Source organism: Marmota monax, unplaced genomic scaffold, assembly GCF_021218885.2.
Source record: "Marmota monax isolate L192 unplaced genomic scaffold, Marmota_monax_Labrador192_F-V1.1 WCK01_AAM20220418_F8-fsc00095, whole genome shotgun sequence".
Taxonomy (NCBI): Eukaryota; Metazoa; Chordata; class Mammalia; order Rodentia; family Sciuridae; genus Marmota; species Marmota monax.
In genome coordinates, this window is record NW_026695244.1 from 960,696 (window position 1) to 976,763 (window position 16,068).

Genomic DNA, 16,068 nt, shown 5'->3' on the forward strand with positions numbered 1-16,068 from the left:
TCTGGTTTTGATCCTCAACACCACATAAAACTAAATAAACAAAGATATCATGTCCATCAGCAACTAAAAATATTTTTTTAAAGGAAAAAAATGATGCCTTGCAGTGGGAACTTTGTCTCAGTGAAGACAGACAGGAAATCGAGTCAAGGCGAGCAGGAACATACAGGCTAAGCTTTTATTGGGCCTCTACTTGGGAAGGGAGACACAGCTCCACAAGAAATAAAAGAGCTCCTTTTATTGGCTCTTAGTAGAGATGGGGTTAGGAATGTTAATTGGCTTTAGAAACTCTTCAAACTGTGAGGTCACTTCAAGCATCTTTGCCCTGTGATAGGGATGAGTCGCCTGAAACCACCTTGGTTGTAATGATAGTGGATAAATGAGGCACATTTGTTATCTGAAAATCTGCGAGTGAAATGGGACCTTTTAATGGCTGTCAGGCTATGAGCCAAGGCCCAAGAGTGCTTTTGCCCTTTGTCCCTATGATGTCCCCTGATTATATCAGAAAGATAGCAATTTGTTATCTAAGTAAAAAAGAACCATAAATATTTTTGAATCATACACTCTGCTTTATAGTTAAAAAAGAGATTGGAGGCATGGTGTACATATGGAGAAAGAAAGTGATGCAAAAGATTAACAAATATACGGGCAGGGAGAGCAACTGAAAGTCTCAGATCTAGGAAAAGAAAGAAAAATAAGTCTTTGGAATAATATCCTCATCTTATGGTGTTCTCAGATCTACAGGACTAGTCCATCATCTTTTCCAAATTTAGGCATACATATGGATATTGGCTTTTAGGAAAATTTATGATTGTTATACCTCTGATCAGAAGAATATGTGTTCCTTGTAGCCTGATTCATAAATGACAATGGCATTTGTAGAAGTTTTGATGTTAGATATGAAATGTACATATTAGCTATTTTTGCTGATTTTGTCCAGTAGGCACTTTTTGTAAAAACAAATTTCATAAAACAAGTTTCATGAACTAAAAATACAGTTTCTGAAATTAAGTGCTGTTTATTTTATTTAGGAAAGCTCTTTTTACCTGAAACTTAGACCATATGAAATCTATGAAAGGTTCTCATTTTCAGCAACTTAACATAATTCATATTTCTACCAATTTTCATATAAAGTAAAGGGAAAAAATGCCTAAAAGCCAAACAGGTAAATCTGTGTAACCATACAATAACATATCTAACCATACATTTTAAAAAATAATAATAATTAATAAACTACAGTACTTCACAAGTTGTACACATTATAATGGGTCAAATAATACTGTTTTAGATTGCAACTGTCATTTCAGATCTCTGAAACAAGGGTATAATATTAAAACTTCAGTTTTAAGCAGGAGGCTTGATTAAGACTCAGCATCAGTGGAAATCCATGTTGCTGGTACCCACTGAGGCTCTTCCTGAGCCTTCTGTACTGCAGACAACAATTGGGCACATGCATCTTGCAAGTTGTCATTCACAATCACATGATCAAAAAACTGGCCAAACTGAGTCTCTATTTTTTTGGCTAAATCCTCCATCTCTTGCAGGTCTTCATCCTTCAGAGAAAAATATATATATATATATATTGATGGCACAGACTTAGTGACACAGAAATAATACACAATTTGTTATACTGTCACATTCAGTTGTGAAGTAGTTTATAAAAACATGTTAAATAGGGGCTGGGATTGTGGCTCAGCGGTAGAGCACTCGCCTAGCATGGGTGGGACCTGGGTTGGATTCTCAGTACCACATAAAAATAAAGGCATTGTGTTGTGTCCATCTACAAAAAAGATTCATATTCTCTCTATCTCTCTCTTTCTTTAAAAAACATGTTAAATAAATGCCCTCTATTCTATATTACAAAACTTACATATTTGACCTTTAGTCTTACTCAATGTCTCTCTCATCAGTATTGCAAATTTTAGGAATAGTTTATAGACAAATTACTCCTCAACTTCCCATGTAGACTTATTTTGCTCCATTATCTACATATTTGAAGCTCTCAAACCATATGTGGCATAAAACCAAAGGAAAATTACCCACTTAAATAAAATTTAAATGTAAATTTCAAATGAACATTAACCCAATAAAAATGACATTATTTTGCAGATACAAAATGACCACTTGCGACATTAGGGTAGTCTGACATATTCCTATTGCATTGGGCATACATAAATTACCTTTTGTTCTATAATGACATAATTTACCTATAATATTGTCTATTTCTTCCCTTGTGAAATGGTCCTTAAAAGAAGGTCATTTGGCCTTCGTTTGTCCCTAGGCACTAAATTCATTGCTGTTGTTTTCTTAGTTGTCTACAACAATTAGAATAGCACAATTTGTTGCCAATGCAATCTTAAATGCACATATAAATGCTGGCATAGAAATATGTGGCAGTATTTCTTTACAAGGTGATAATCATACTCATGATCCAGAAATAATTTTATTAATTTGTTTAGACGGCTACAAATAAGAACACACTTTTTTTGGAAGTGTTGGGAAGGATCCCAGGGCGTCACACATACTAGACAAGTGCTCTACCACTGAACTACATTTTCTTAAATAAACCTGTCCCTTTTTAAAACTTTTTAAATTTTTATTTATTTATTTATTTGTAGTTGTAGATGGAAAGCATTCTTTTATTTATTTCATTTTTATGTGGTGCTAAGGATTGAACCCAGGGCCTCACACATGCTAGGCCAGTGCTCTGCCACTGAACTATAGCCCCAGCCCCTAAACTACATTTTTTTTTTGTTTTGAAACAGGATATCACTAAATTACCTCTAACTTGTCAATCTCCTGCCTTAGTCTTGAGTAGCTGAGATTACAGGCAAGCACCACCACACCCGGTGAGAACACAATTTTAAATGCCCAAAAGACTCAAGAAAATACATTCATGGACTCCAGTCCAAAAGGCAAATTTAATACTCATTGAAAAAATATGATGACAAAAATAGTTAAAAATGAAAGATAATATAAAGCCACTTTGTGCTTACTTTGGCAGCACATATACTAATAATATAATAGTATGGAGATTAGCAATGTCCTCTCTGCAAGGATAACATGGAAATTTGTGAAGTAGTCATATTTTTAATTTCAGTTTAGCAAGATGAAAAATATTTGACTCTTTACAGTAATGTGAATATACTCAACACTATTGAACTGTACACTTGGTAAAGCTGGTAGGTAGGTTTTCTGTTGTGCATTTTTTACTTCCCTCACACACAAATAAGTATAATATCTTAGTCTAGGTGATGGTTGTAGGGTGCATACAACATGTAAAAATTCATTGAGCTGTACACATAAGATTTATACACTTTAATGTATCATATCTTAGGACCCAAAACATCTCAAGTGGATTTAATTTAAATATACACATACATGCATACATACATGTATGTATGTATGTATGCTTAGTTTCTCTATTATTGCTATCATCATTAATAAGAGTTTTTATTAGGGACTGAGATTGTGGCTGAGTGCTAGAGTACTTGCCTAGCATGTGTAAAGCACTGAATTCGATCCTCAGGACCACATAAAAATAAATAAGTAAGCTGGATGGGTGGCACACGCCTTTAATCCCAGAGGCTCTGGAGACTTGAGGCAGGAGAGTTCAAAGCCAGATCAACAAAAGCAAGGTGCTAAGCAACTCAGTGAGACCCTGTCTCTAAATAAAATACAAAATAGGGATGGGTGGGGATGTGGCTCAGTGGTTGAGTGCCCCTAAGCTCAATCCTTGATACCCAAAATTAATTAATTAATTAAAAGTATTGTGTCCATCTATAACTAAAAATATTTTTTAAAAAGTTTCTGTGAGATACCTCATATTACAAAAATACATTCACTAAAGCATTTTTAAAAATTAATGTCCAAGTAAAAATAAATGATCTGTTCAAAATATAAATATGCTTGTACATACCCATTTCTGTTTGGCTTTGCAAACTGTGGCATGAGGGTCTTTTTTTAAAAAAAATAAAACTAGACCCCCAAAAATAAGCATCGTAGCATTTACTAACTTTATTTAAATATCTATAAGTGATGTCCAGTAAAAAAGAATAAAATATAAGGGCACTACTCATTAGGAACAAAAATTACATTCTTTGATATGGGGATCATGTAAAAGCAATACAATGATCTTTATTTTCTTATTTATTTTTTATTGAACCATTCTGAGGGACTCTTGGGGAAAGGATCAAAGAAGGGGTGAGTAGGACAATGAGGTCAAGGTCTTCAGCTCAGCCCAACCTGGCTTGGATCTCCTGGCCTCATCATCACTGACAGAAATACAGTAATTTTTTTAGTTGATCTACCTTGAACTTCATGTCCACAAAGAAGTCAGTGATAATCTTGGCATTTTTCCGAGATTGTTTCATGCAACTCAGGCTAGATGGCTTTATAAATATAACATAGGGCTTCAGTTCACGGGTTCGAGCCACTTGAATATCCTACAAAGAAAAAATTGAATGTACATTTAAAAACCAGACTCCTAACTTCCTAGAGTCAACAGGAATATTCTCAAAACTTCTAAGAAGACCAGAAATAAACTAATAGTCTCATGAACTCCTAATTCCTCAACTCTAAAATAGTAAATGTTTTTTAATAATTAAGAGATGGGGTTCAAGAATCAAAATTAAGTTTCAATCCTGGTTCTTCCTCTTTCTAGTTATGACTTGCTACGTAAATCTTACAAGCTGATTAAGTTCTATTATGTGACAGAATCTTACTGAGAATAGGATCCTATATATGATTTCATATGACACAGACAGAAACTCAAGATGAGTCAACCCTGTTTCACCCTCATTTCTCTTTCCTTTTGCTATCACCTTATGTTGGATACTGCTACCATCTTCACCTTGACCACTGGCTTTGACCCAATGAAAAAGAATCTCTCTTCCTTTGATTCTCTCTAGCATACAAAGTATATTTTTAATGTTTTTATTAGTGCATTATAGATATACCTAACATTGGGGTTCATTTTGACATAATCATATAAGCATGAAATATAATTTGCTCTACTTCAGTCCCCAGTACTTCCCTTTTCCTTCCTCTTCTTCCTCCCTCTGTTCCCCTTCCTCTAGTCTTTCTTCTACTTATTTATAGATTTTTAAAATTAGTGCATTATAGACATACATAAAGGTGAAATTCACTGTGAGATACACACACACACACACACACACACACACATATAAATTATGCTAAACATAGCATAATTTGGACAATTTCATTCCACCATTCCTCTCTTTTCCCATTTACCCTCCCTTCCCCCCTCAAGCCCTTCCAATGCTCCACTGACTTCCCTTCTATTTTTATGGGACTCTGCACACACACACACACACAAAAAAAATTTTCTCCTTTATTTTAGTTTCTGCATACGAGAGAAGACATTCAACACTGATTTTATAAGTCTGGCTTATTTCACTTAACATGATGTTCTCTAGTTCCAGCAAATGCCATAATTTCATTCCTCTTTTATGGCTGAGTAAAACTCCGTTGTGTATATACACCATGTTTTCTTTATCCATTCATCAATTGATGGGCCTCTGGACTGATTCCATAACCTAGTTATTGTGAGTTATACTGCTATATACATTGAAGTAGCTATATCACTATTGAATACTGATTTTAGTTCTTTTGGAAAAATACCAAGGAGTGGGATTGCTGTGTCATGTGGTGGTTCCTTCCTAATTTTTAAATGAAAAATGAAACAATCTTGGAAAAATGCCATACTGCTTTTCAAGTGGTTTTACTAATTTGCAGTCCCACCTACAATGTAGGAATATATACCTTTTCCCACACATCCTCACCAGCATTTATTATTATTTGTATTATTAATGATTGCCATTCTGACTGGATGAGATAAAATGCTAATGTAGTTTTGATTTGCATTTCCCTAATTGCTAGGGATGTCAAACACTTTCATATATTTGTTGGCCAATTTATATTTTTAAATGACTAAGAAAATATGAATCAAAAAAAGTGAACCTAATCCTTGCATGCTCTTGAACTTACCCTATGTTGCTCACCCCTGCTCCTCTACATGTGGTCTCAGAGAATTAATAAAGACATGAAAACCTAGGAACCTCACCCTCCTTGTACACAGCCACATGTTATTGCTTCCACAAGAAGTTACCTTAATGCATTTATGATGAAGGTCAAAGCAAGAAAGATTCTAAATTTTCTTTATGACCAACTTTTCAGTTCTGTTCTTGTGTCTGAGAAGCAAGAGTTCTCCCATAACTGAGAATAAGATGTTAGGAACTGATACTTCAAGTAACAACCTCGTCCTTAGAGGGGGGGTCTTATAAGGCTAACAGAATAAATGTCTCAGCTATAACCTTCAGCATGTGCATAACATGGGTGATGCACTCATGACTTTGGGGCGATCAGAAAAATTGCCACACACACCCACCTGAGGCTCTAAGTCCATGACACAGACCTTTCCTTCATCAAGGACAGCATTAACAGCGTCCACACTAGTGCCATACAGGTGGCCTTTGTACTCACCATACTCCAGCATCCTGCAGGGGTAGAACAAAGGAAACAAGAACTTCTCTACAAGTAAAATCATAGTAGTAACATGAAAATAATTTCCAATAGAATTGAATATAAATATAGAGATTTATATTTGCTTGCAAAGAAAAGAATTAGTGGATACTCGGTGGGAGAAAATATATTAGAAGACATAGGTCTTAACTATTTCCTCAGATTCTCTAAATTTTGCAACCTGATTCTGCCCCCTTTCCAAAACCAATGGATTGGTGTACTAGTGTATCAATGTACATTTCCTTGCTTAACTCTTTAGATCAGAGGAATTTTCCCCGAGGAGCTTTAGAAAATGCATTTTAAAAAATGGAGAATATCAAACATTTTAAATTTCAAACAACTAGCAGCAAGAATTAGCTTCTGAGCGTTACCTGTGACTATACATGAGGTTTTCAAATGTTTCTTTCAACACATAGTGATATTCACGCCCATTCACCTCATAACTCTTTGGGGATCGAGTAGTATCTATGAAAAAGAGGAATGAAAGTTTTCAGAATCTTCAAAATATTTTGCTTTGTTATCGATATGCATTTGGATAAAGAAGCTTGATCAAAACAAATAAGTGAATACGTAAACAAACAGATAAGTAAAATGCAAAAACCAAAAAGAGGAAGGCTGAATTGGTGATAAGAAAGAAGTTCTCATATCATAAACAATCAATAAACCTTTATTGAGTGCTCAGAGTGTGGAAAAGAATGTATTGGTATTAAGCCAGGATAAGAAGGCCCTAACAGAACACCTGCTAGAATTCAAAACAGGAGTCTGGGGATGTAGCTCAGTGGTACAGCACTTGCCTAGCCTATGGGAGAGCTTGGGTTCAATTCCCAGCACTGGGGAGAAAGTCCCTTAGTCAAACCAGACAATGATTAATTATGTGTGGACCCTAAAATTCCTGTATACTCCCAGTTAGCAATACCAACAGTACCTTTCGATTGGATAGTACCTTTCTAATTATTTCATTTCATCCCCCATACTCCTAGCTAGATGAATGTTACTATTTATATTTTCCTGAAAAGTAACTCATGCTTTCGGAGAGTAACTAGCTTTCTCACATTCATGAGACTAATGAAAAGTGAAGGTGAAACTAGAACCTAGGTATTCTGCCTCCTCCTAGACTACTATTTTCTGTTCTACCAGATTGTCTCAAATTTGAAATGGAAAAAGTCCATGTCATTCTGCAGTCTTGCTCAAATGAAATGTAATAGTACCCCCAAGTCAGTATGGTGATTATTCTTGGAGATGACTGAAAGGAAAAATTAGGCCAAGTCTAGATTCAGTCTGATTCTTTGATATGGCTGCTTTAATTTTAAAATCTTCAACTTAAATAACACTTGGTAGAAAATATAGGAGTTCATCAAATACCTAAAAGTGAGTTACTTATTGTCTGCTCATCCATTTATTCAACTAATGTGTACTGCGGGCCTTCTGTGTTCCAAATATCATGTTAGGTTCTTAGAACTCAGATGAATAATACACAGTTCCAACTCTGTATCCCACATGCTACAAAGCTAGTTCCTTACTCTCCACTACAAAAATCTTCCCTTATTAATAAAGAGCTTCTGTTTTTGCATTTGATAAAGTTTAAAGATGAAATGGATCAAATATCTGATGATATCAAAACATGGAAATGACCAAGCCAGAGCTGGAAACACACCCTAAATGATCAAAGTTACAGACCTTCAAGTGGCTCAAAAAAAGTAAATGCCATCTTGGGGTCATTTTTGTTTTTTATTCATTCAAGTCTCTAAGATGACTCCTTCTCCTTTTTTTCAGTTGGACTGATATTTTATAAAGTAGGTTAAAGTCCACAAATTAATACAGAAGCGGGATAGCCATTTTAAGTTTTAAACTGTTCAGCTAACTTAAAAAAACAAAATATGGGCATTTTTTCCCCCTCACTTTGAATGATAGGTATCCATGCCCCTTAAAATTCTTCTACGATCTGTGGGCATCTTGCTTTTATCTGGACTACTGAAAAATGGTGATTTCTTAGTTTTTGTCTTTGAGATTAATGTCTGCTCTTGCATATGTAAGTGATATTTCACAAAACACAACTGATGGGGTGGGACCATAAAGCAACATTGATGGTCTCCCATTGCCTCTGGGAAGCAAGACCTTCCGTTGCCTTGGAAGAAAATCTAGTAGTTCCTCAGACTTTTCTGATCAGCCTTAGGTTTAATTTTAAACAATTTTTAAAGTCTACCATCATTCCTTCCACAATTACATTTTCTTCATTCAGATTCAATTTAGTAATTTAAATTCCTTTTCCATGTAATAATCAAAATTATGAGCTGCATTTATATTTTTGGCATTTCTTCACATCTGTCTCAAATGTGTTGCACAGAGGGAAGCCTGAAGTTAGAGAAGCCAGAGGTCAAGAAAGGGAATAATATTCTCTTCTCTTTCTTTTCATTGCATTTCTACCACTCCTCCCTCCGTTTTATAACTCTCCAAAGCTAAAGTGCAGGCAGAGAAAGGAAAAACAGGTCAGAGAAGTTTCTACTTGACGGATACCAAGGCTGCCCTTGGCTTCCTTTAGACTTGTCAGATGTTTAAATCTGGCTCTTTCTCTCATAGATGAGGTATTGGACTATTTTGCAAACCCTACCACCCTACCATCACCACCCACACAACTGGGGCTCGCAAATCCAATCTCTTTTCCAGCTTGTCTGTGTAATTCCTTCTATACTCTGATGCGTCTGGGAGTCCCTTTTGGTCTTCAACTGAGGCCTCCTCTTGGGCAGGTGCTAAAATAATCCCAGGCTGACATTTTCCCACACCATCTACCCAGATTTGCCTGTCTACACAGGCAGCTATTTCCCAAAGTCACCATTGGCCTCTTGCTCTAATCTCTTGTCCTTTAGATTTTTCAGGAATAATTCTAACATCAGTCTTCTGTGTTCCTCCCTCTACATTCCCTCCATGTAGGGAGCACATATAAAGCTCCCTAAATTAGTCTCCCTATGTTCCTTCCTCCTGTTCTGAAGGGAAGGGGAAACACCACACCCACATGCTCTTCCCACTCGCATTGGCCTGGAAGCCATCCCACAGCATGACTTTCTCCAGTAAAAGTGTCCTTAAAATCTCCCATTATTTCTATTCCTGCCCCCTTTCACTCTGCTTATATGTGCGCCAGGCTTAAATAATTTCTACATTCCTCATTTAAAAGTTTACATCTTAGTGCCTCAGTTAAAACTTTACCCTCCTTTTACATGTAATAGACTATATATGATTAGAAACTTTCTATTTTTTTGAACTCAGGAATTCTAAGTCTTTGTCTTCTATATTTTTGCAACCAAACTGAGTTTCTTAGAGTGATTTTAAAGGTTTTCTTTTTTTTAATAATGAAGCAAATAATAATAATACCTTATTTTTTAGAAGTACAGTTCTCAAATATCTTAAAACTTAGAAAACATACTCTGACTGGATAAATGAATATAGAAAAATCTGAAAGATTGCATCTTGGGAGGTGGTAGTGGTGAACAGGTAGCTTATGAGAAATAAAGGAGCCCTGGGTAAAAGGTAATAAGAGAATATGATTTTTAAAAACACTGTGTGTGGTTTAATCATACTTAAAATTTACATAAAGTTATATGTGCAAATATTATTTTTTTAGATTAAAAAAATAGTAAGATAGGCAAGAGCCAAGAACAGTGCCAGGAAGATAAGATATTTTAGCCTTTTTGCTAAAATATTCGTTTTCCTGAGAGGTCATTTATATTACTGTTAAGAAATGGAAAGTCACATTTGAAAAGCCTCTCCATCTGAAATGCCAGTATATAGTTAGAAATACTTAGGGATTATCCCTTGTGTCTTACAACAATATGACATGGTTAAGTAAGATTGGGACATTTGAAATAAAGTTTTACCAAAACATGAACTGCTAAAACAGAAATCAAACGTACGTGGCACAGCACTCTGAAAATGATTGGGATTAAATTCAATAAGTTGTCTTCTCAGCTCAGTGACTCCAACGCCAGAAGGTCCTAAATATAAAAAGAGTCACATACAGAAAATCATTAGATGTGCATACAAATAATTATGTGCTAAGGTCATTATTTCAGTCCTTTTATTGAAGAAACTTGAGAGCAAATGTTTCTTGGGGAAATTATGTAACATCCTTTCTTGTGAATCAATAAAACTCTTGGGAATTTTCTTGGTGACCGGTCGAGTAACCCACACTGCTTCAACATGCAGAAATGAGGTAAGGAATTGCAAGCGCCTGTTACTCCAGTGAACTTTACCTAATGTTGGATGCTGTGAGAACTTGCTGGTCTCATTTAGGATAATCTGAGACATCCTGCCTTTCTTCTTCAAATGAAGTTACTAATATATCACAGTCAGAAATCAGACAGCCATAGGTTCTGTGACTTAAGGAATTCAAGGGCACATTTCTGACTGGTAGTTAAATCAGCAAAACATGTCTAACTGGAAGCAGGGCTGATTTTCTGAGCACAGAGGGCCCATGCTTAGGATACCTTACTTGCATTAATGCTCTGCTATTCTACCTTGAAGTCCTAATAATTTGAACAAACAACTCTTATGTTTTCATTTTACACTATTCCTTGCAAAGGAGATAACTGGCTCTATGACATGTTCTGCCCTGCAGGGGCCTGCCCTGCTCACAGCTGAACAGAAAATGGCAGTAAGATATAAGCTGCTAACTTTGTAGAGATCTTGGTTACAAAAGCAAGACACTCAAGCTCAACATTTGCCTGGTTCTTTAGTCCCAAAAATAGAGTACAGAAGACTTCAGCCACTTTTCTGGAGGAAATGGTTAAAAAGTTCTTAGGGAAATCAACTTTAAGTGTTTATTTTCCTAACACAGACTAATGATCCAGTTTGGGGGCATACAGAACAATGTATGCTTACAGAACAACTTCTAAACAGACAGAAGAAATCTCAATTATGACTTTGTCATAATACAACTTTTTATTATGTTCATACATAATATGAACATAATAATTAGGTTTATTAGGTTCATACATGGCATAACATATTCAATTGTATATTTTCCCAAAAGCTTGCTACAATAAAGTTTTGTTTATAAACACAAATATGAAATAAGCTTTTTTTTTTCTCTCCCAGTACTGGGAATTAAACCCGGAGTGCTCTACCACTCAGCTACATTTCCAGCCTTTTATTATTATTATTATTATTATTATTATTATTATTATTTTGTTTTTAAGATGGGATCTTCCTAAATTTCTGAGGTTGGTCTTGTACTTGCAATTGTCTTGCCTTTGCCTCCTAGATCTCTGGGATTACAGGTGTGTGCCACCCACACCCTGCTGAAACAGACTTTTTTTTTTTTTAAGGAATTATATAAAGGTCTATAAGGATTTCTACTACTCACAATGCAAGACAATTAAATCTAGAAGGCAACTCCCCAATGACAAGTAGAGGCAGAGCATACTGAGACATACCCACAAGCACTATGAGGCGGTGCTTGTCTGTTGGGCGTCGCTGGTACCTCACCACCTCCTCATAAGGGGCACCCACTGCATTGTAGCAGCTGCCAGCGCAGCATGCAGTGGCATGCAGCTGGCTGAGGTGGGACTTCCTTCGACAAAGGCGCATGCTGCGGCGGAAACCAGCTGGGGAGGATGGAAACACACAGAACATGAGCTCCAGGGCAGGAGCTTCAACTCTGATGAAGCACGTAATGTCTGTGATATCTATCTGAAGTTAGAAAATAAGAATGTGAAGGGAAAATATCCAAATGTCCCATGTGCTATCTAAGTTGCATCCAGCATCCATTATGTGCCAGGCATTTGCACTGGGTGCTGGAGCTGTGTGACCAACCAGCCCAAGCCCATCATCTCTTGAAACCTATGTTAATGGAGGAGGAGACACAAAAATAGATGATAACAACCAAAATAAATACTTGGAGAAAATGGTAAGTAGACAGAGTGACAGGGGTGCTTTTTCAGACAGTTCAAGAATCTGAAAAGTTGGCATTGAGCAGCTGTCTGGATGCAGAGATGGAGCCAGTTAAGGAAGCATCTAGGGAAAGAGCAATCCAGGCTGAAGCAACAGAAAATCAAAGGAGCAGAGAAAGGACTGCACTTGCAGCATTTGTGGAAGGCCAGGAAGCCTGGATAGCTGCAGGGCAGAGAATAATTGGTAGTGTAGGAGGAAATGGGGTTGGAGAGGTAGCTGGAGGCAGATCACACAGCACGAGTTGGTGAAGTGTTGGAATGTGGTTCAAGTATAAGCCATTGGACAGTGGAGAGACAGTTTGTGACTTTATTTGATTTCTGTTTCTAAAGGATTCCTCTGATTGCTGTTGGCAGGATGCAAACTGTAGAGAGTGAGTCAGCCTCAGGGAGAGCAGTCAGGCAGCTACCACTCTAGTCCAGGTAAGAGATGATAGTGGCTTGGGCCAGGGTGGACAGGCTTCTCGTTCACATTTTTCAGGTGAATACACTAGGACTCAGATTAACTGGGTTGCTCAGGACTGTGTGATCAGTGGCAAAGTTGGACCTCTTCATCTTGATTTCCAAACTCCTAGAATCCTGCTTTGTCTGCCCATTGAATCAAAGAGCTTTCTGGTACTTTCAGAGCTGTTTCTAGCAGTACAACTAGAAACCACATATGTGTGTGTAATATATACACACGCTACTATTTGTATTTGTACCTATACATATTGAAAGTCATAAGATCATACCAATGCTTATGAAATGAGTTCAAACCACAGGATTCATTGTGGCCTTCCCCTTTATTTGCGACTCCCTTTTCTAACAGGAAGAACCCTGTCATTCTGATTCTCAATACATCTACTTATTACATCAGCTAAGAACACCTGTGTCAGATGGGACCAACAGTAGTGGCAGCCTGACAGAAAGTGTCAGCCCATGAGAGATGAGGTGGGCATCTTTGTAAAGGTTGTGGAGTGTTAGAGGCCAACAAATGACAACTGCCATCCTCATTTCCTCTGACACTGACCACCTGCATCAGGCCGCCCTCATCCCCTGCACAGATACCCTCCACCTTGCTCTACTCAGGCTCCTCATTCTCCATCTTCATGCTGCTTCCTACCCTGCTCTACCTTACCTAATGGCTTTGGGGCTGATAATTCTGGAAGTAGTACAGAAAGGGGGCCCACTTATTTTTTTAAAGGTCCCCCCAATGATTTCAAAGTGCATCTAGGCTTGGGAGCCAACACTCTGGTTTACAGACTGCAGCTCTGTGGTTCTCTCCTATCTTGTGAAGAGGGAAGCCCAGAGTAGCTCTAAATGAGAGATACCTGGTCCCTTCAGAAAGCTCTGCCAGGTGACAAACATATAGAAATGTGGCCATAAAAGGAGAGTTTAGTAATTAGAGAAATGGTCTCTTTAGAAGGATAAATAGGTTGTGGAACAGACTTGGAGACAATGAAAAGAAGTATGTTTCATAAATAATTAGGAGATACCTAGTGGAAATTAAAAGACTAACAATGAATAATAGATCCGAGCACTGAGAAGAAAAAGTAGACAGATGGAAAACAGGCAAGGAACAATTTTGGAAATGTCCACCAGCAAAAGAAACTTTCAGCAGAACACCAGGCTGATATGAATACCACTTCAAAACAATTAAGACTCACCTCTTATTAATCATCACTTACCAATAAAGAACTTTTGACCAGAGCCAATAAATTCCTCCTTGTCTGGGACATGGAATGGCAAGAACAGAATATGAGGACAAAGAGAAGTTTACTTAGAACCAATGCATGAAATCATCTTCAGATTGTCAAGTGACGTCATTTTATTAGGTGACAGCACAGTTGACTTGATTCTTGAGTGGCTTTCTAAGATTGTTCTCAGCAATTTCCATCCTTTTTTTCTCACTCAATAAACTATAGAAAAACATTCTTCAGAACTTCCGTATTATACTGAAATATTTTTATAGTATGGTTAAAAACAAAAAAAAAATTAGGCTTGTTTAAAGATATAAGAAAAGAGATGGAGCCATAGTAAAAACACAAAAGCTGGGTATTCGTTTTTGAACATATCCTAAGAAAACTGATTTTTAAAAAGAAAGAAACTGACTTTTGTCTTTAACTTGCTGATACAGAGTTCTTACAGGTCCTATAATTAATCTCTTTGCTAAATATGAGCTTTTATTTTCCATCTTAATTAATATTCTATATAAAATTGGTCCTTGTTCTATGATGATCACTTGTTTTCTTATTGCCAAGAAGCTATAAGACTAAGTAAGGAAAATTGTGCCTGGGACCTGCAGCATATAGAACTAGTTCAGAAACCTGTTTCTGCTTCCTCTGAGTCCTTGGACAAACTTATAAACTCCATAAAAAAATGTTCTAAAAATGTCATTTCCAAATTATTTGTACTTGAATTTCTTGTCATCTATTCAACTCTGCTTTGCTCATTAAATAACATATAAAAAACATTTGTTCATAGGATGAACTGACATATACAGCCTTCTTTTTCTTAATCTTTATTTTTAAAAAATTTTTTAAATACACATTTTAAAATACAAAAAAGACATACCAATATTAGTTACATCTGCTGGTAAGTAAATTTTTCATCTCAATAAGTTTAAAAGACAATGTCTACTGAGGGATAGTTTAATAATGGTTAATTACTTCCATCATTTATATTTATTTACTTATTTGCAGTACTGGAAATCCCAGGGCCTTGTACATGTTAGGTAAGTGCTCTAATCATCATTCGTTTTAAAATGCAGTCTATGAAATTGAGTATTTTATCATTGATTTCACCTTTAACATATCAACACCTCATCCTAGAAGTTATCCTGTCGATTATTCACTTTGTGGCACACTGAAAGACTTTAAACAGAGCTCTGTCTAGTGTGCCCAGGAAATAAAAATGAACAATTACCTTCTGAAAGTTCCTCTGGGTATTTGGTCAAGTGCAGAAAGAGACGTGAAAAAGTTAAGCCAAGTTAGCCATCAAATACAGGCAAATGACAGCATTCATGTCACCATTAGTAAAAGTTTTAACTTGGGTAAGGCCTAGGACACTCATCTGACCTCACTCTACCCCTGAGGGACAACCATTTTTTCTGCAAGTTGCCTCTGAGACTCTCCATGAAGTCTTTTGATCCATGAAGACTCTGTGGGTTGGTACAAGATGAGACTTGAAAGAGACAACAACCCATTAAAGGCAATGGATTTGAGGCTTCTCTGTCCTCTCCCAGAGGCCATTTTGTGGCACCTTGTGAAAGGGAGGAAAAAAGGACATGAGGGTAGGGGTGGGACAGACGCTGCCCCAACCTCTGGTCTGATCATCATCATTCCTTAGCCCTTCCTTGGTCTAATGTACACACTTCCATCTCCAACTGACCCCTTGGAGACAGGGGAACTGAATATGAAGCAAACTGTTTTGTTGTCTAGACATCTTAAACAGCTGTACTTTCTTTTCTTTTTTAAATGGCCTTCTTAATTAAATGAGCCTCCCAAAGAAATTTAAGGAAGTCACATTATACCTCATGCAGAGATCAAAACTGAAGAACCTTAACTGCTACTAAGTGAGTGTCTAGGTAACAGGAGTAAGTACCATGAAT

The 16,068-nt window shown here is 36.8% G+C and overlaps 1 protein-coding gene across 1 annotated transcript in view; it reads right to left on the reverse strand.

The window, feature by feature from the left end:
• Positions 1-995: 995 nt before the first annotated feature.
• The window catches only part of Mpp4 (MAGUK p55 scaffold protein 4), a 47,266-nt gene continuing 32,193 nt past the window's right edge, over positions 996-16,068 (reverse strand). Inside the window, exons 14-20 of the mRNA XM_058578223.1 lie at positions 14,147-14,188; positions 11,967-12,137; positions 10,446-10,526; positions 6,912-7,005; positions 6,407-6,515; positions 4,308-4,442; positions 996-1,550 (exon numbers count right to left, since the gene is read on the reverse strand). Of these exons, the coding sequence (XP_058434206.1) occupies positions 1,359-1,550; positions 4,308-4,442; positions 6,407-6,515; positions 6,912-7,005; positions 10,446-10,526; positions 11,967-12,137; positions 14,147-14,188 (824 nt within the window). The 3' untranslated portion in view covers positions 996-1,358. The remainder of the gene's footprint in view (positions 1,551-4,307; positions 4,443-6,406; positions 6,516-6,911; positions 7,006-10,445; positions 10,527-11,966; positions 12,138-14,146; positions 14,189-16,068) is intronic.